This window comes from Bufo gargarizans, chromosome 4, assembly GCF_014858855.1.
Source record: "Bufo gargarizans isolate SCDJY-AF-19 chromosome 4, ASM1485885v1, whole genome shotgun sequence".
Taxonomy (NCBI): domain Eukaryota; kingdom Metazoa; phylum Chordata; class Amphibia; order Anura; family Bufonidae; genus Bufo; species Bufo gargarizans.
Window position 1 is genome coordinate 26,040,822 of NC_058083.1, and position 21,541 is coordinate 26,062,362.

Sequence of the window (21,541 nt, forward strand, 5' to 3'; positions counted from 1 at the left end):
TATCCAATGAGTGCTGCCAGTGTCAGACTGCGCAAGGGACATCCTTTAAAAAAAAAAAAAAAAAAAAAAAGGGGTAAAACCCACTGGACCTTCATGGCAAACTGGTAGCAGGAATAATAAAGTAATAGCACGGCATAGAGTCATAAGAATAGATGCTCCAGAATGGTTATTACATGGGGAATGCGTGAAGCTATTAAACCCGACATGTCAGGAGCGGTGAACGGTCCTCTTTGAGTACAGCATGTAATATGTCATTGTAAGTCAACCCGTAATTTAATTGAAGTACTGGCTTAATACATCACTACTGTGACATTTTCATGAAAATAAATAATTCTTGACAATACAAAAGGTGCACTTAATGCATGTCCGTGCAGGGGCGATGGGAAGGAACGGACGGACGGGGGGGGGGGGGGGGGGGGGGAGACCTTAGTGGATAGTCATAAGCTTATAAAACTATTTCCTTTGAAATGTTATTTAAAATAAACTCTCCCAAAATGGAAAAAAAAAATAATTAAAATTAAAATATGAGGCCGATGTGGGAGACGAGTTATTCATAGGCCACCCCATAAGGATGGCTCTGCAGCTTATCTCATATACATATGTATGTGTGTGTGTACTCCTGGCTATAAGTGCAAGGTGGCATTTATGGAAGCCAAAACCCTGTTTTTTTTTTTTTTTTCCAAAAAGGTGATATTTTCTGCCACAAGCAAAGCGATAATGCCTCCAGGAGTCTGACAGCTTCCTGTAGCCATCTCATCGAACAGCTTGTTCAATGAATGACTTCCCCTTAAGGGAACAAAAGCATTAAAATGCCATTTCCTGACGGGAATACCAAGTCATTAAGAATTAGACAAAATAAAAGGAGTTAAAAATAGGCACACAAAAAAAAATAAAAAAAAATCCAACTTGGTTTAATTTTTAGTTTATTTTTTTATCTCACTGTACCAATTTGGCACAATCGAGAGAGGGGGGAAAAAAGGGGCCAATTGTACCTTCCCTGAACAATGGCACAAGAAAAAAATATATATATTTAACAGTGCGATGCCAGGATGTGCGTGGCAAAAACAGACAAAATGTTTTTTTTAATGACTATTAACAGGAGTGACAAAGTTGCACCGGAATTGGCTTGTGCAGTCTCCTTGGCTCCGTACAGGGTGAAGCTACACTGTATCCATGCTAGTTAAAAAAAACAAAAAAAAAACAACACATTTATAAAATAAAAGACTAACTGTATAGCAGCCTTAATGCTACATGTGTAGAGTAGTTCCTTGCAGACTTGTCTTCTCAAAACCCAAGAAGCCCAGTGTAGCCTTTTTTTTTTTTTACCAGCTACCATCCTGGGACAATAAGAGATTTTGAATACTAAAAGTCCGGAAGGACTCCTTCATGTGGCCATGGTCACCTCAAGTACCGAATAGGAAAGTCTTGTGCTCAGTTAAAAAAAGGGTCAGTTTCCTCATCCATATTGACATCAGGCACCAGTTGATCGGACACCTCCTTTGCACCATATCCTGAATTCAATGCATTGAAATCTGTGGAAAACCAAGGATGGTCCAGAATTTCTTGAGATGTGAGCCTCTCTGTTGGATCCCGACGGAGTATGCTACGTATGAGGCATTTCGCCTTGGGGGATAGTGTCTCTGGAATGTTAAACTGCCCGCGCCGAATTTTGCTGAACAAGGAGCTGGGCTCAATGTCATGAAATGGGTATCGTCCGACCAACATGGTGTAGAGCATGACGCCTAGACTCCAAACGTCGGCGGCTTTGCCTGAATAGCTGCCGCTCGTGTTGAGGATTTCTGGGCTCACGTAAGCTGGGCAACCGTGTTTGTCTGAAAGAGAGTCATCGTTTCCTGACAAAACGTAGGCTTCTTCCAGGCTTTCCAGTTTCACCTTAGTCCTGAAAAAAAGAGAGAGAGAGAGGACTCAATTCAGTTCATAAGTTAAAAACTAAATAAAGCATTGAAGAGGGCTTAATATAAAAAAAAAAACAACACACAAATAGACAACACACCAAGGAAAAAGATGGAATAGTGTGTAAAGTTTGGTGCCAGCATATAAAGATGGAACCTTAAGGCCCCTTTCACACGGGCGAGTATTCCGCGCGGATGCGATGCGCGAGTTGAACGCATTGCACCCGCACTGAATACCGACCCATTCATTTCTATGGGGCTGTTCACATGAGCAGCGATTTTCACGCATCACTTATGCGTTGCGTGAAAATCGCAGCATGCTCCTCTTTGTGCGTTGCGGTGCGATAATCCACGCAACGCAGGCCCCATAGAAGTGAATGGGGTGGCGTGAAAATCGCAAGCATCCGCAAGCAAGTGCGGATGCGGTGCGATTTTCACGCACGGTTGCTAGGAGACGATCGGGATGGAGATTCGATCATTATTATTTTCCCTTATAACATGGTTATAAGGGGAAATAATAGCATTCTGAATACAGAATGCATAGCAAAATTGCGCTGGAAGGAGATGAAGCCAGAAGGAGATGTCGGGCTACGCGAGCAAGTGGATTAAGGCGAGTTACATATATTATTATTTTTTTAAACCTTTCCAGCGCAATTTTACTATGCATTCTGTATTCGGAATGCTATTATTTTTCCTTATAACCATGTTATAAGGGAAAATAATACAATCTACAGAACACCGATCCCAAGCCCGAACTTCTGTGAAGAAGTTTGGGTACCAAACATGCACGATTTTTCTCACGCGAGTGCAAAACGCATTACGATGTTTTGCACTTGTGCGGAAAAATCGCGGGTGTTCCCGCAACGCACCCGCACATTTTCCCACAACGCCCGTGTGAAAGGGGCCTAATCCCACCCATCCCTCACAAGCAAAAAGGGAGAAAGGGAAACTACCTGCTGCCACCTCTGCTGGCAGATTATCTCCCTTGAAGACAAAAGATCGGCATGCTCAAATCCAACATGGCCAACCCTTCTTTGCCCCCGACATCTGCCATAGGGGAAAGTTGGGACACTCCCATCAGTAGATTGGTGGGTTCGCAAGTCAAATGTAAAGTGTATGGGCAGCTTAAAGGGGACTTGTCTGCTCTCCTTACATGTCTGTTTAGTAACTAGTTGAACTCTGGAGCATCTGTTCTTATGACCATGTTGTACCATTCCCCTATTATTTCTACTAGAAGGTTATGAATGAATTGTCAACTCAAACATAGATGCTCCAGAATGGTTATCAAATGGGGAGTGTAAAGTGTTACTAAAAAACAGGACATGTCAGGAGAGGCGACAACTCCTCTTTAGGAAAGACCTAGCAGATCTTGGGAGTTCTCAGTCGAGTCTGAAAGCCCTTCTTGCAGGATCTTATATACTTTATGCCCGTTCATTAGAGGCAGATGGCTGGCTGGTTCAACAAGATGGACTCCTGTCTTTGTCAACTTTACTTTTACAATGACTCTTAGATGAGAATGAGCAATAATGAGATGGATGGATACAACCATGAAGCTCCTGAGAACCCTGAAGGACCAGACAGATGACATTCTAGATAATCTCTATTTATAAAAGGTCAACCGGAGATGACAGCAACATATGTTTATACATTTATACATGCCCTCAGTACGCCCTTAATAGAAGGCATCTCTCATTTCCGTTTATTGGGGGATGCACTAGATCAATACTATGACGGATTAGATTCTGCTTCAGTGCTGAAGTCAGGAGCATGTCAAAAGAGGAAGCAATTGAGCCTGTGAATGCTTCCCCATGAGTGGTGAATCAAACCACAAAGCTTAAATCAGAGGCAGCCATGGCACTTAGAAAACAGGAAACGCATCGTTGTCGCCATGGTAACAGACAGGGATCCCCATCCAAGACAAAGACACTTTGATAGGGAATTCAATTGCTGCAGTCAACGCTCTATAGATGTCTGTAGAGTAGCAAAAACAACTCGATCAATTAAATTGCTTGAAAACCATTTCACAGATCAACACCTTGGCATTCCCCCTCCCCCCCCCCCCGATACTGGAGACCGTAATTCAAGATCAAATTCCAATCAGTGTTCTTCGCTAATTAAACAGGGCTTTTGATAACATGGACAGGTGTACAACGAATGTCCCCTCCTAGAAGCCCCACCAGAATATTTCTAAGGGGGAGGGGAGAAACTGAAGGAGGCATCTCGAACAGCGTTGTATTATTTTCACGGATTTCCCTGCCTGTTTCCAAGGAAACCAAGGGGTAGATATCGTCTAAGAATTACGGCTGCACTTCTGTGGTTTTCCCTCACTGGTAATGGAAAACATTTTGCATTCAGCTTCATCTTTACAGATCTGGTAACGCCTTCGCGTATCTGCAGCCCTCCAAAGTCAAACAATATTTACTACAGTAATGAAAAGTCAGGCAATGCGTGTCCACCATCTCGAAGCAGAGGAGGACACAGAAAAAGTACATAAGGCAAATTTAAATCAGGGGTGGAAGAGCCTTTTACAGGGGCCGCTACCTCTTCTTCCTTAGAGATATAAGGGAACAATCAACTTTTAACAGGTTGTCCATACGCCCAATGTCAACTCTCAGGCCAGTGCTCTAATACTACATCTCCATGATTGCTTTGGTAGCTCCCATGGTAGGTCCTCTAGGACAAAATATCCCCATTGAAGAGCACTGCTCTTGCCTTCTAAAATTTATCATGATATACTCATACAAATGCGTGTAACGTATGCAGTGTCGGACTGGGATGCCCTGGGCCCACCAGTAAAATTTGTTCTGAGGGACCACCATACAGAGAGATGCAAGTATTGCATGCTCACACAGTGGTAGGCAACAGCAAGACGCTTCAAGATGATTGATTAAAGGAGTCCACACAGTGACTTTGAGAAGGAATGTCCTTGATGAAAAAGAAAGCTAGCTGGCCTGCCTCTGTGCCTACAAGTCTTCTTAGCCTCCCGATATTATATTATTATATTAAATAATAATAAAATAATCTGGATAGTTCTTTGAATAATCTACCCAGTTTTTGTATGATCCTAGCCTGGTTGAGATGTTGTATTCTGTCTATTTAGATACAGTGAAGACAGTTTATTGTATAGTGACATGTGTCACTTGTGTGGAACTAGAGGTCCACTGGGGCCAGTCCACGCCTGAACGTATGCTTGTAATGGTACAGGACGATACCTCTTGTCATGACATCACAATGACAAAAGGTCATCTTATGGACAGGAATCCCATCTTCTTCCTGTATGCAGGAGACCTGGGTCTCAGGATCATTCAACCAACATTCACCTGCGCCACTGGAGTACGATCTGTCTCTCTCAATCAGTCCTATTGAAATTAATAGAGTGGTAGTCACAGTGGGATAGGGAACCCCAGCTTCTCGTGATCATTGGGGGTACCAAAGGTCAGAGCACCTGCAATCATGCATTTATCACCTATCCTGTGGATAAGTGTCAAAGGAAGTTTAAAACATCCAATCACAGAAAAGGCCAAAAAAAGAAAAGAAAAAAAAAAAAATCTCACTCTAATGAGTGCCTGCCATATGACCCCGACATGCTTGTGACATGGTTGTCAGCCTGGTATCAGTGGTCAGTGATACAGGTCTAACTAAGGTACCAAGTTCCAGGGAAGCTATGATAACACTGTTGTCACCAGTTCACACTGCCCTACAGAGCTCTCCATACCTACATGTGCACTCAAGCAACAAACGGACAACAACTAAACCCAGGTAGACATCTGTAAACCTAAAACATAAACTGAGCCAAGGAAACAGGCACCGGCTATACATTTCTGAAGGTATTTCTCGCTCCTGGCTTGTATCCAGCCGGGACTGGAAGCACCCAATTAACTATAGTAGGTGTGAGATCAGAACAAAATGATGAACTATTCACCTTCAATAAAGAGATCACAAGTCTACAAGTGTGTAATGTTAGAAAAGATGACATCACAGATGTTTCAGTAACACATCATAAAAACGTATGACGTCAGGGGTGGACCTAGCAGAAGACAGTTATAAATCTAGAGGCCAGCACTGAAGTCAATGGGCAGCCCAGTTAATGCCTAGGCATGTTTCCTGGGGTTACTGAAGGGATCTTTTCATGAAGTAATGCCTATGAGGTCTGGTAGACCCTTCATCAAGGGTAACCAAGAGCTGTGGTCCATAGCCAGACTCTAAATTCTAGGAGTCATAGCCAATAAGCCTAGAAATCTGCTGCTGGTTTCTGAAGGTGGATCTACAGCCTAATATTTGGCCCACTTAGAACACAAGTCTCCAATAATCTGACAGTCTAAAGGTGCCGCAGATGACCCGATGAACAAGCGCAACTCTTGTGTAGTGGTTGGAGGTGCAGACAACTCCATTATTGTTCCCGGGGAGCAGTTCACAGATGAGAAAATTTCATGTTGTGATCTGCTGATGTCCATGGATGATCATATCGGCCACTTTAAACTATTTTTGTAAACCCTATTAAAGTTCACAGATTTAATGCCACTAGGGGGAACAGAAGAGAAGACAGAGTATGAAGTCTGCATAAATCTGTATTCTGTTGGCAAATCGGGGCATCCAATGAGGGATTTGTTCAGCCCCGGCACATTCTGTAGATGGAATGTCTATTTAGATAATGAAATATATAAAAATAGTTTCCAGTAGTGCATGGACACCTAGCGTCTGCTATAAGAAAAGGCCACACGTGTCAGAATGCTTATTGCGCACAGCTCAGCGTGGCACACACACAGAATGCTGAGCAATGATCAAATTTACACACTGCTCATAGAGGAATGTGCTGACCGGACAGGTTCCATCATATCCTTCACTTGCTGCAAATGGCCTCCCGCCCCAACACAAAGCTTATTTATTCATAGACCAACATTGCAGTTTGGACTGCTGTCACGATATGGCTAAATGTGGACTCAGCAGAACGCCCTTCATCCAGCCTGAGCTGGTGATATACTCCCCGCAGCAGAGGACACAGGACAGATTAGTAAATTATGGTGGGGAGTTCAACCCGGGAAGGCATCTAAATGGAGTATTAATATTTTATACATAAAAAACAAAAGACAAAAAAAAAAAAAACACACCTTTATGATGATCCAAGCAGAAAAGTTACGGTATTTTGTAAGGGGCTTATATGCCAGAACAAAATGCACAACTTTAGCCTTAAAGGGATTTAAATTGGCTCTCCTGACCAGTTTTTCCATGTAAACCAATCCCTCTAGTTTGTTTTTATCCTGTATGTAGCACTTCCTGTTGCTGTCCCATGATGCACTTCTCCTTCGTCAACCACACCTCCAGCACCACCCAGCCAGTTTTTAGACACTCCCCTATCACTGCCCCTGTATGGACATAACTTCACAGGAAATAAGAGCTACATGGACATGGTCATGTGACCACAGCCCAAAACGGGAGACAGGAGCCTTAACAGCAATTTAAAAAAAACTACATTACAAAATTACAGCTACCTTCATAAAGGATTATTTTATAGGACGTTGATGCAAACTAAAAAATCCCTTTTGTATCCCCCATCTACAATATAAGTGTCTGACCAGTGGAACCTCTACTGATCAAGAATGAGTCCATCTCACCACATGAATACAGAAGCGGTTGAGCAACATATTTTACTAGGGTATAGATTTCAATACTGCTTTAAAAGAAATGAAAAACTAAAAGTATAATAGAAAATACTAAATACTATTAGTGATAAATGATTAAGTTGGCCTAGAATTCAATTTTACCATTCTTAAGCCTAATTAAACAGTTAGTGGTGAATGTCCCTTATCACCGCTGGTACCTGCACCTATATCGAGAACGGGGCCCTGCAATGTGGTGGCTGGAGGACTCTGGTCCGGCCACCACCAAGGCGGCTCTCCATAGAAGTGAATGGGAGCGCACCGCGCGTTTACTTCTATGGTGCCATTTTCGTTGGCCCCATAGAACATGAATGGAGGGTGGCTGCGCATGTGCAGTGCGCAGTTCACTTTCAGGGGTCTGTTCTCGAAACAGGTGCGGGTCCCAACGGTGGGACACGCACATACAAGACAATGGGTGGCATATCCTAGCGATATGCCCCCATTGTCTGTCATGAGACAACCCCTTTAACGATGATCACAGAAAAACAGGGCTTCAAGATGCAGAAACAGTGCCACTCTTGTCTATGGGCAGCATCAGCTTAGTCACCTACAATGACATAGCGCTAAACTGAAATACCAGATATGGACAGGGGCGATACGGTTTCTGGGGGGGTTTCAAGAGTCCTTGTCGTGGTGATCTATTCTAATTTACCTGCGGAACTAATGAAATAAAAAGGGAAAGTAATTAGATTTTGAAAGAAGGTTCAAAAAATAATTCTGGATTACTATAATCCCACACAGGACTCAATAACCCTTTGGAATTTTCTATAGGAAATTACCCGAAACCAACCAAAAAGTCCTCCCACGAGACCGGGGAGCATTCACATATGGAAGCAAGGCCTAGCCGCCCACTTACATGCTGCCCAGGACAAATCGAATTGCTAAAGTCCTATGCAAAAAGAGTTTGTACACAAAACCAGTGGTGACCTAAATCCATCGAGAACCTCACTCCGAGCAGGAAGCCCCTTTTTTTTGCACTCTGCTGCCCTGTTTAGCTGACACATCATCAGATTTTATGTAACCCAGATTACATTGTACTCTCGCTGAAGCTGATTAACAATTTCCTCCAGCCCCGGTTGTGCTCTATTCAATATGACCGAGGTCGTGGAGGTTAGCACTACTAAAAGTAAATCAGCTGACTGCCATAAATGACACAAGAAAGGCTTTGTTAAAGGCAAAGGAATCCAGAGGAGACTGCTCATTAGATGGAGCTGGCTTCACACCGAGCAAGGAAAACAGACATTCCTGCCCGGACACAATACCAGCCATTACCATAGGAATACATGGCAACCGAGAAAGTCACTAAAGGCAATCCTTACAATGCCCATAGGGGTCGTCACCCAGCTTCCCTATTTGAATCAGGCAGCCCTCCCCCATCGGTTTTTCTACTGATGCTCTGCTTGGGAAAATGTCAGTCATTACTGTAGTTCTTGCATTCTACTCATAAAATCGGTAATGTTCAACAGATAAACAGGAGTTCAAAAACTTCCATGGATTTTATAGCGTGTGAACGCCAAGTAATCACTTGGAAAACAGGTTTAGTGCCAGAGAAATGTGGAAATACCTGGCGCAGGTTATATGCAAGGGCATAAAATTATTAACTGGATATTTACTTTGAAGGCAACCATGAAAATTAGCCCAAGCTTTTGTGAATGAAATGGGCTTTGCTACAGACGAGCGATCAACTTGAGGTTCTCCATTTTGCATACTGTCTGACCTTAAAGGGGATGTCTTGTTCTAAGATGTAAACTGGTGGGGGGGGGGGGGGGGGGGGGAACTGCTGGGACCCCACATCACAAGAAGAGGCCTTGTGACCCCTCGTAGGAATGGAGTGGCAGTCGAACATGCATTCTGTCACTCCATTCATCTCTATGGGACTGCTGAAAAGAGAGCTTGGCTATCGCAAAGAAGAATGGAGAAGCAACATGCATGGTCGATTTGCCACAGAACGCCCATTCTCTTGATGGGGTACCCAGTGGTCAGACCCTCCAACCACTGATCAGACATATCTCCTATGACGTAGGTATGGCATAAGTTTATATCTTCGGATAACCCTGTTAAGGTGCTCATACACACAAAAGTATTTATTACCATCAGCAGCTAACATATCCCCCCACGTTGACAATACACGTCTGCTTGGCCTAGGTGATCATGTATGAGAGGTTGGGAGGAACAGCTGTCAGATGAACAAGCGTTTGGTTGGCAGCCATCTATGGTCGCCCTTTGATGTAAAATGGTGCCATACTTTCTTGAGAAGGAAAGATAAAGAAAGCTTCTGAAGTATATTAAACTCAAAGTTCCACTGGTGTTGGCATGACTTTGTAAGATCCAGGCAGAAACAGGTCTTCAGCACCACAAGCATTTAAAAGGGGTCTAAGATCTCAGTAAACTGATATGAAATAGACATTTCTCATTGATCTAATAACTGCCCATCATAAATGTCTTGGAAACCTGCCTTATAAAAGAAGATTTCAAAACCATGGGACATCAGAAACAGAGGTGGACCAAATCTCACATAATTTTCGAATCCCTGCCTTCAGAAAGGTCAAGCTTGGACTTAGAGCCATGATCTACATAAAATCCAGTAAGAATCTTTTGGAACCAGAAGTTCAGGTCAAACCAGTGGAATATCTGCTAAAGTTTATCCACCTGTGATCTTAACCTCTATTCACTTTTACTGTACCCATGTATCCCTCCCCTACACATTCATCCCCCATGTCATCTGGATGCTTTGAAGGCCTGGGAATGGATTATGCAGTTATGACATCAAATAAACCAGAAGGGTCCTTCCTAGTCACCGTTGCTACACACTGAACTGTGCAACGATACAACAAGACCATAGAAGGACAGCCCGAAATTGTAGAATAAATATTATGTGCTTGAGATAGTTGAGGAAATAGTCAAGGTTGTGGACGGGACTAAATCTTCTAGACCAGGGGTAGGCAACCTCCGGCACTACAGCTGTTGTGAAACTACAACTCCCAGCATCCGTACCTGCTCTGCTTTTGTCAGAACTCACAGAAATGAAAGGAGCATGCTGGGAATTGTAGTTTCACAAAAGCTGGAGTGCCAAAGGTTGCCAACCCCTGTTCTAGATATACCAAGAATCTGTCTTCTGAGTTGAAGTTGTAGTAAGGGTTTGAACACTCATTATTACTACATATTTATTTATTAATATGGGGGGCTGATCCAGACCCTGATTTATAAGCCAGATTAGAAGGCTGGTACAAAGCGTGTATCTCACTCTGGAGGTCAAGTGTATGCATTTAACTCAAAAGGGCACTGTGTAATACTTGGCATCACCTGTGGTGGTGCTGCAGGGAAATGGTACACTTGCTGCATGGTCCCCCTTTGATTACAGCCGATCGGTGTGGCCCCCAGCAAGAGGGTACCTTGCTACCAACCTATTGTTAAGGAACCCAAACAAAAAAAAAAAAAAACAGGCTTTCAAAAAGCAGGCTGTGATCACCCTATCGTCACAAGTCCAGTTTCTCTGACCTCATCAAGCAGTGGGTATTACCAGAAGATGCCATGTCCAGCCACATGTGTTCTCTGCAGTGGGATCAAATGAATGGTGGTCCATATACTGCTACAGAGGGAGAACCTCTTACAGAGTGTTTCTATGTACTGGCACATAGTGGTAGTCCAAAGCAAGAGACTCGCCATGACATCCTTAAGTCCTAATATGAGTTACAGAGGTTGCCCTTATGGGACAATCCCTTTAAAGCAGGCATGCTCAACCTGCGGCCCTCCAGCTGTTGTAAAACTACAACTCCCAAAATGCCCTGCTGTAGGCTGATAGCTGTAAGCTGTTCGGGCATGCTGGGAGTTGTAGTTTTGCAACAGCTGGAGGGCCGCAGGTTGAGCATGCCTGCTTTAAAGCATGAAAATTAACACAACCATTAGGTCCTCATATGATCAGCTAGACCTGTGGCTCTCCTCATTGACAAGGGGAACAGATATGGCTGGCACTGGGAAGAACCTAGTTATGATGAAATACTGGATCAGGGGGATCCAATACCTCAAACACAGCAGATTTGCCATTTAGGAGAATGGTATAGCTGGGTGAGCTGTAATGGCGGTCATAATTCTAGTCTAGCTTTCCCAGAAGCAGATATGGACAGAGGACTACAACTTAAGGCCTCTTGCACACAAACCATTCATTTCAATGGGTCTGCAAAAAAATAAATAATAATAATGTACTCCGTATGCCTTCCGTTTCCATATTTCCGTTCAAAGATAGAACATGTCCTATTATTGTCCACATAACGGACAAGGATAGGACCGTTCTATTAGGGGCCAGCTGTTCCGTTCCGCCCAAAAAACGGAATGCACACGGATGTCACCCGTATATTTTGCAGATCAGTTTTTGCAGACCGCAAAATACTTATAAAGCCATACGGTCGTGTGCAATAGGCCTAAAGGAAACCTGTCTAACTTTATGCTGACCGTACCGAGGCCTGGGCTCAATGATGATGATGCTGGTTCTCAGCGACCACTTACTTGTAGCTGATGAGTGACACCGCTGAAATCAGCATTTGTCACTACTTTCTACTGTCCTCAGTGAGGTCAGCATAAAAGTAGATGACAGGTTCCCTTTAAAGGGGTATTCCGACATTTACAGTATATTCACACATTCCAATCTCTATTTCTGTGACTCCTATAGAAGAAATTGTAGAGAGCGGTGCAAGTGCTTGACCACCTCAGTCTCTGCCTGGATCCAGTAAGCTAGCGACCACTTCATCAGGTTGGACGGAAGTCGGAGAACCCCCTGCCCTGGAGACTGGCTATGCCAAAGTCTAAGGCTGGCCATAGACATTATAGAGCTCAGATGGCATCTCTTCAGAACCCCCCAGTACGTATATCAGGGATGGCTAACCTGCGGATCTCTAGTGGTTGTAAAACTACAATTCCCACCATGCCCTGCTTTAGGCAGTCTTTGCATGCTGGGAGTTGTAGTTTTGCACAGCTGGAGAGCCGCAGGTTGGCCATCCCTGGCGTAGGTGATCTGTGGGTACAGAGGTGGAGTAAGCCACTGCCTGACACTTCTGATGGCGGCTAATTTGCCCTGAGGACAAAAAGATTGTGCATGCTGAAATCAAACAGCCCGATCCTTCTCTCTCCGGATACCCGAGTGCCAAGCCCCTCCATACACTTCACTTGGTAGGAAATTCATACTGACAAGTTCTGACGCCATTAAATCTAAGGCCGCAATCACACGACCGCAAGTGTTTTGCGGATCCATTTACCAGCTGTGTGCACGCCGCATCATGGTGCAGACTCATTGAGTTGAATATTGCAGCTAGGTATAGGACACGCCCAGTCTTTTGCCGATCGTGCGCTTCCGCATCCGTGCGCCTGATCCGCAAAAAAGATAGGACATGCACCCGGACGGTAAACACGGCTGGCGGACGGGTCATGTGAATGTGGCCTAATGTGTATGGACAGCTTAAGATTGGTATATCCCTTTAAAGGGGGTTGTACCCCGAGATATAGTCTTCATTTTTCAAATCAGCACCTGGATCTGAATAATTTTGTATTTGCATGCAATTTAAAAATTTTGTATAGCAAACAGAGTTATTCCATAAAATGTATCTGTATAGCGCCACCTGCAGTTTGTTTTTTTCCCCCTCATTTCATGTCCGCCTTACTCAGGTGGTCACTTCAAGTGTCACCAGCCATATCTACTGTTAGAAGCTGTGGCAGTTACAGGCGAGAGCTGCAGCAGAAAGGACACGCCCCATGAGCTGCCAGGCTGAAATAAACCTAGCAGAGCAATGATTGGGGAGATCTCTGGATCCATGTGAGGTGCAGGGCTGGTTCTAGCTCTGTTAGAAAGAGCTTGTCATGTACTATGTGATGTCCGATTTTCACAACCCCTTTAAAAAAAAAAAAAAAAAAAAAAAAAAAAAAAAAAAGAAGGAGCTGGTACATTATATACAACGCATTTACCATCTATTGTCCTGCTATACAGTAGGACTTTCCACCGGGGGAAGACACGGCTAATACCCATTCAGAGATTCACTGCACCATCACATTCTGCCCGCATCACGCCGAGAATATTTAACCACAAAGGTCAAATCTTCAAACGCGACTAAATAGGCCATTACTGTAATCATTCGCTCAGGTCGCCGCGCACGTTTTATGTCCAATGCTCAGGGGAAAAGGAGACAAGACGGAAAATAAAATGGATTATTTGTAAAAGATGGCACTGGCAGGAGATTAACATCAGGGAGGCGGCGCGTGCGCCCGTAAGACTTAGAGGCAGCGTGGCTGAGTTTTCGTCATTTAACCCTTTGGGGCTGCGCACGCTGCAATACGGCAGGTTTACCCGCAGACCTATGTAAAATCCCTAGGGTTATACATTTTTTTGCCATTGGGATAACCTTGCGATATTAAAAACAGACAAACTCAGCTCTGCTGCATTCAGTAGTCAAGAATCAAATACCGCACTTTTTTAAATAGAAATAATAAAATCATACGAAAGTGCAGGTAAATAAAGGAGTTAAAAGACAGTCCCGCGACCTCATTCCTGATATCTGCCCCACGGGAAGACGCTGCTTCTCATGCACTAAGTGACCAGATGCACCCCGCTGCAGGATAACCTGTGGCCGGACGCGCTTACTGCCCCCACATTCCACACGGTACATGCGGCGCGCGCTGCCTGCACTATCCTATGGGAGACTCCACTCTGTTAGCTTTACTTTACCTAGCGGTTATAGTAACCAAGGGCAATATACCTTTACCCCATATTCCGTTTAGACTGTAAGCTCTTAGGGCTAGGACTCTTGCCTACAGCATCTCGTTACCGCCATTATAAAACAGAGTTATTACATATAGGATTAGGTCTCTTTCACACATCCATCATCTACGTTTGGTCCGTTTTTATGCCCTCTGTGCGTGGATAAGGGTGCATTGACACGACCGTGCGTATTTTGCGGTTCGCATAAAAAAAATTAATAAAACGGATCCGCTAAAAATAGAGGATGTCCGTGCTGCATTATTTACTTTTTCTAAACCCGTTGTAGCAATGCCTCTTCTTGTCTGCAAAACGGACATGTTCCATCTTATTTGCAGGACGCAGAATGGCCACACGGCGTGCTATCCGCGGCTCCGTTGAAATGAATGGGACCGTGTGCGATCCGCAAAAGACATGCGGATCTTAGGCGGACCCAAAAATACAGTCGTGTGAATGGGGCCTAAATATATGATCTCTACCCCCCACCGATCGCTAGCTGATCCTGAATTCCTCTTAGGCCTCTCTCACACATCGGTGACTACATCCGTGACAAGATGGTCACGTTTGGTGCGGATACGTCATGGATCTGCACAGACGGATCAGTTCAAATAATACAAACGTCTGCATCCGTTCAGAACGGATCCGTTTGTATTATCTGTAACATAGCCAAGACGGATCTGTCATGAAATCCATTAAAAGTCAATGGGAGACGGATCCATTTTCTATTGTGCCAGAGAAAAACGGACCCGTCCCCATTGACTTATATTATGCGCCAGGACGGATCAGTTTGGCTCAGTTTCATCAAGCGGACAGTAAAACGCTGCAGAGTTTGGTGTCCGCCTCCAGAGCGGAATGGAGACTGATCGGAGGCAAACTGACGCATTCTGAGCGGATCCTTATCCATTCAGAATGCATTAGGGCAAAACTGATCCGTTTTGGACCGCTTGTGAGAGCCCTGAAACGGATCTTACACGGAAAGCCAAAACGCTAGTGTGAAAGCAGCCTTAGGCCTATTGCACACGACCGTATGGCTTTTTCAGTGTTTTGCGGTCCATTTTTCATGGATCCGCTGTTCCGTTTTTTGTTTCCGTTGTGTTTCCGTTCGGCATATACAGTATACAGTAATTACATAGATAAAATTGGGTTGGCCATAACATTTTCAATAGATGGTTCAGGAAAAAAACGGAACGGAAACGGAAGACATACGGATGCATTTCCGTATGTGTTCCGTTTTTTTTGCGGATCCATTGACTTGAATGGAGCCACGGACTGTGATTTGCGGGCAATAATAGGACATGTTCTATGTTAAAACGGAACGGAAAAACGGAAACGGAATGCATACGGAGTACATTCCGTTTTTTTTGCGGAACCATTGAAATGAATGGTTCCGTATACGGAACGCAAAAAACGGCCAGTAAACGGGGAAAAAAACGGCCGTGTGCAATAGGCCTTATCCATAGTCCAAAGCCACTGCAAGGCTGAAAATAAATATCATGGGCATCTCCTACCAACTGTCCGTGAAAACCACCGACCAAACATGGACGTGTCTGCATTTTTCACAGACCATAGACTATTATGTGAGTGAGGGGAAAAATAAAATGGGGCACGGACCCACGGTCACTGGAAAACCACTGACGTGTGAATACACCCGTTAAAGTCATGGATACAGGAGCGGTCTGTGCAGAACACGGACCGGACTCGTCCGCGATTCACGGACGTGTGAAAGGGCCCTTAGTAAGGATGTTGTTCTATTGCTCCTCCCTCTGGTAACAAGGTTTCTAAGGTTAAAAAGAAGCAAAACACATAAAAGATACAAAACATTTTGAAAACTCACATTCCTGTGCCTCACACCGGCATAGCGGAACTGAGCCTACAAGTTGCATCAGTGCAAAACCATCTGCCCATTCAGCTCTGCTACATCTGCATGCAAGTACCTAAGAAGTGCTTACCGTTCTTCATCGTTGAAGACAAATTTTCTAAGCTTGAGATCCCTCAACACCACTCCTCCGTGGTGGCAGTGGGCTACAGCCGAGACGATCTGATAAAAGAGCCGGGCCGCTTCTTCCTCTTTGAGCTTTTTGCAGGTACGAACAAAAGAATGCATGTCCCCATGGCTTCTTTCAAAGAACACGTAGGCTTTAGCCTCTCCAAGAATGATCTCAGCTATTTGGTTAATGTTGCTGTGTATAGGTAGACAAAAACAGGGCGCCAAGGACTCCTGGTAGCAGCGAATATCAAAAACCTGCAAGGGGGGAGGGGGAGGGAAGAAACAAAAGGATTTAGACAAGAGTGGCAGCAGACAGGAGCCTCACGTGGCCTGGAAATTTAAGAAAGATGGAACTGTGCCTCCTGAAGCCAAGCGTATGGTGCTGCTCGCTATAAGAGGTCTGCACCCGGCTGGCCATACACCAGGCGAGAGATGTATCATGAGGGGGAAAATTTCAAGTCAGTTTTGCACGGTCATAATTTGCACCGAAATTATCAAATATCTCCTGATGTTTAATAAATTTGGAGCATCTTCCGTCTTGAGATGTTACTCCTCTCCCCTACATTAAGTGACAATTTTTGCAACTTTTTCAAAAAGTTGCAGTTGATAAGTCTGGCTAACATCGGCTCGACGGTCCAACTACCTTTCAAAACTGGAGTGTGTGTGTGGTAAACGTTCAAAATGTCAGGTTTTTAATTATTTTTTATTTGCAAATAAGCTCCAAAAAGGTGCAAAGCCCCATTTTGCTACTTTTTGAAGCCAGGGTGCAGGGCTCAATAAAACTCTGTCGGTGACCCCGTGCCTGGTATAAACCGCTCCTCCTAGGTATTCGTAATAACTGCACACAGGCTGCTTTCAGGTGGCAGATTTTAGACACCATAGGGTTAATAAACCTTGGCACATGACCGCAACCTGAAGGCCAGAAAACCCTCGGCTGACGTGGATCAGGTCTGAATTGGCCATGAAGGAGTTAATATTCCAGGTCTATGCTGTATGGGTCCATAATAGGGTGCCCATACAGCACCTCCTGGGGATGCCATATGCGGCGCCTACGGATCCAAAGGAACAGGTAGGGGTAATGTATTTATGGATCCTTGGATTGGCTACTGGACCCAACAGGTTTGGTTTTTTGGACTTCTTCTGGATCAACACTGCAAGAAACAGTCTGACCTAGAAGGCCTTTTACTCCCATCCGAGCACCACAGAAGCTTCAAAACGTCACAGTGGCGCCAGCATGCTACAGCAGCACCGCAACATGTCCAAAAATTGCACCATATGTCACCAGCACTGCACACGCATAGAAGATGCAATAGGTTTTGGAGATGTCGGCATAAAGTTACGTTCTGCAGAAGGCCGGGACTCCGCTCCCCAGGCAGCTTATGCAACTCTGGGGTCTGAATTTCAACAAACTTCAGCCGAAAAAAAAAGAAGAATGAAGAGCATTCATAAACAGGGGCGAAGCATGACTCATTCACAACCGGTGATTATTAGTCCACCTCCCCCCCCCCCCCTCCATAAATACATTTACCGCATGACATCAAGTCTCCCATTGAAAGCCCTCAGAATGGACTGCCATATTATCCTCCACAGGGAATTATGTGGCTGTCTACAGTTTGCAATTACATCACTCAACTCCCATTGTTTATGAATGAATGAATGGAGGAGAAGCTTTGGATGTTCTACAGGATGAAGGCAAACAATGAATGGAAACCGGATGACATAAGCAGAGGGAGAGAGTTTGCTTAGGTGGGTTCCAAATATTGCCGACACGGCAATAATGGAGCTTGGGAAAAGAAAAAATATATATCAAAAGGCACCTGGGGATGCCTGTGTCTACAATGGCTCATTTGATCTACCGCTTAGGTGCCACCAGGAACCCTTATAAAGGGTCTTTGTGTCCACAGCTAGTAGCAAATGGAAGATCAAAGCAGGTTCTTTTCTTCTACCTTTGGGACTACCATGTAGTTATCTGCACACCTGCAGACTCTTGTTTAAAGGGATATTCCCAAACAGAACCTTCTAGGTGATTGATCTTCAGAACCCACTCTCTCTAAACCCAAAGGTTAGGTCTACATTCACAGTTGCCAGTGTGGAGGAAGACTAAACCAAAATGGTAGGAGGACAAAACCTTACACGCTAACAATCATGAGGGTGATGACAAGAAGGATCATGTACCTTGCAGAGCAGTTCTTCTCCACTATGCAGATGCACGGCTCGAAAAACGTGGTCTCCCTCCAGAGGCTCCAACAATAAGTATTTCCCAATGCAGGAAACGCAATGCGACGAGTTTGGAGTCTCTGGGGGGCTTGGGGAGCCGAGATTGGGGCTGAAGCTCTGGCTGGGTTCTGTGCACCTTATGGATGACAGCTCTTCAAAATCCTGGGTTTTATTCCTAGATCTCCCATACCTTGTGATTGATATAGGGTTCGATCTTTGTATGTTCATGGGTATAAAAGAGCAGCCAAATCCAAGGCTTATTTGGGGGGGGGGGTTTGACTGAAGACTTTGTGCTTCTTTAGTTGGGGGATGGGGTGGTCTTTCTGAAGTAGAGACAATGTCAAGGGTTGTGCAATAGCAAATAGGTCTTGAGTGGAAGAAAATAGGGTTTTTCGGGGGGGTAAGGCAGCTAGATGGTAGCTTCTCTGGAGGTTTTGTAGAACTCCTCGAATGTGTGAGGTTCTAGAAGAAGGTCAGAAGTTGAGAGATCCAGAACGTTGGGTTTTGAGAGGTCTAGAACATCTGGAGCGAGTTCTTGTGCAAATCCTCTCCTTTTTTCATAAAAAATAAAAAGGTAGATTTTACTGAATATAATTGCTTTTCAAAAAAATATCAATCCCAAGAGGAAAAAAATACCAATCTTCAGTTCTTCTCCTGCCACATGAGCTGGTGTCCGACTTCACAATAAGAAAGTTGGCTTGGTGTAAACTGTAGATGGCGTGCGGAGCTCGGGCAATGGATGTGCTCTAGAGTCCTGCAGGAGAATAGCAGCAATGGGTGAAGCAGGCATGCACCCGGTGAAGGTGGCACATCAGATGGGGGAACAATAGGGTGAGCCCTGCACAGGAAAGTTCAACCAAGGACAGAGCAGATGAATGGTGGCCCGTGAAAACTCCAGCAGGAGAAGACAACTGCAGCCGGCGACGTGGGGCTTTGTGTCCAGGATGGGAGACGAATGCCTTGCAGCAGAAGCTTTCCTTGCAGGATAAGTGTATGAGATCTCCTTATGGCATCAGAGTCTTCTGCAGAGGTAGGAGGGAGAGGAGAAGGGATGGCTCAGGCCGATCCCTTTCAGCAAGACATCATCTTCCTCGGTGTGCAGTACTTACGTGGCCGGGGACCTCTCCCTGGAGCCGGTGTGTGTGTGTGCGCCTCTTACGCTGCCTCACTACTCAATGTCAGCCGCTCGGCTCAGTGCACAGGCTGGCCGGGGCAACGGAACAATGGGGAGCGGCCCCGCCCCTTTCTGCCGGTCGGCTCTCTTCTGATAGGCCAAAGCGGCCGTCAATCAGCAGAGAGCGTTTCCCGCCCATCGGAGCCGCACTGATCTCGTCCTGTGTCCTCCACTCATTCTGATCGTGTAGCTAAAGGAAATAGAGCATTAAAAAGCCGTATCCCTCCGCGGGGGGTGAGCAGGCGCAGGTAATGCTGAGGCGGCTGATGTATGCTTTCTAGGTAAAGGAAAAATAGTGCAGTGGTTTGTGCGTTATTAGGTGGAGATAAAAGTCTATTTACCTATCATCTATCTATCTATCTATCTATCTATCTATCTATCTATCTGTCTGTCTATCAATCTACCTATCTACCTATCATCTATCTGTCTATCTATCTATCTGTCTGTCTGTCTATCTATCTATCTACCTATCTACCTATCATCTATCTGTCTGTCTATCAATCTATCTATCTACCTATCATCTGTCTGTCTGCCCTATCTATCTATCTATCTATCTATCTATCTACCTACCTATCATCTGTCTGTCTGTCCATCTATCTGTCTGTCTATCATCTATCTGTCTGTCTATCATCTATCTGTCTGTCTATCTATCATCTGTCTATCTATCTATCTATCTATCTATCTATCTCATATCTATCTATCTATTATCTATCTATCTATTATCTATCTATCTATCTCATATCTATCTATCTCATATCTATCTATCTATTATCTATCTATCTATTATCTATCTATCTATTATCTATCTATCTATCTAATATCTATCTATCTATCTATCTATCTATCTATCTATCTATCTATCTATCTATCTATCTATCTATCTATCTCTCATATCTATCTATCTATTCTGTTAATCTATCTCATATCTATTTATCTATCTATCTATCTATCTATCTATCTATCTATCTATCTATCTATCTCTCATATCTATCTATCTAATATCTATCTATCTATCTATCTATCTATCTATCTATCTATCTATCTATCTATCCTCATATCTATCTATTCATCTATCTATTTATCTATCTATCTATCTCTCATATCTATCTATCTAATATCTATCTATCTATCTATCTATCTTCTATCTATCCTCATATCTATCTTTACTCATATCTATCTATCTCATATCTATCTATCTGTTTATCTATCTCATATCTATCTATCTATCTATCTATCTATCTATCTATCTATCTATCTCTCATATCTATCTATCTATCTATCTATCTATCTATCTAATATCTATCTATTATCTATCTATCTATCTATCTCTCATATCTATCTATCTATCTAATATCTATCTATCTATCTATCATCTATCTATCTATCTATCTATCTATCTATCTCTCATATCTATCTATCTATCTATTCTGTTTATCTATCTATTATCTATCTATCTATCTATCTATCTCTCATATCTATCTATCTAATATCTATCTATCTATCATCTATCTATCTATCTATCTATCTATCTATCTATCTATCTATCTATCTCTCATATCTATCTATCTATCTATCTATCTATCTATCTATCTATCTATCTATCTATCTATCTATCTATCTCTCATATCTATCTATCTATCTATCTATCTATCTATCTATCTATCTATCTATCTATCTATCTCTCATATCTATCTATCTATTCTGTTAATCTATCTCATATCTATTTATCTATCTATCTATCTATCTCTCATATCTATCTATCTATCTAATATCTATCTATCATCTATCTATCTATCTATCTTTCTATCTATCTATCTATCTATCTCTCATATCTATCTATCTATCTATCTATCT

The 21,541-nt window shown here is 43.6% G+C and overlaps 1 protein-coding gene across 1 annotated transcript; it reads right to left on the reverse strand.

The window, feature by feature from the left end:
- Positions 1-422: 422 nt before the first annotated feature.
- Positions 423-19,666, reverse strand: TRIB2 (tribbles pseudokinase 2). The gene is made up of 3 exons (XM_044290139.1): positions 18,472-19,666; positions 16,259-16,551; positions 423-1,900 (listed from the first exon to the last, which is right to left on the reverse strand). Exons 1-3 carry the CDS (start codon positions 18,739-18,741, stop codon positions 1,432-1,434), a joined length of 1,032 nt encoding a protein of 343 aa, XP_044146074.1. The 5' UTR covers positions 18,742-19,666; the 3' UTR covers positions 423-1,431.
- Between the last annotated feature and the right edge of the window lie 1,875 nt (positions 19,667-21,541).

Coding starts and splice junctions, on each gene's coding strand:
- TRIB2 (XM_044290139.1), bottom strand. CDS start 18,741: ATGAACATACAAAGATCGAACCCTATATCAATCACAAGGTATGGGAGA. Junction 16,552..18,471: donor GAGAAGAACTGCTCTGCAAG/GTACATGATCCT, acceptor CCCCCCTTGCAG/GTTTTTGATATTCGCTGCTA. Junction 1,901..16,258: donor GTCTTCAACGATGAAGAACG/GTAAGCACTTCT, acceptor TCTTTTTTTCAG/GACTAAGGTGAAACTGGAAA.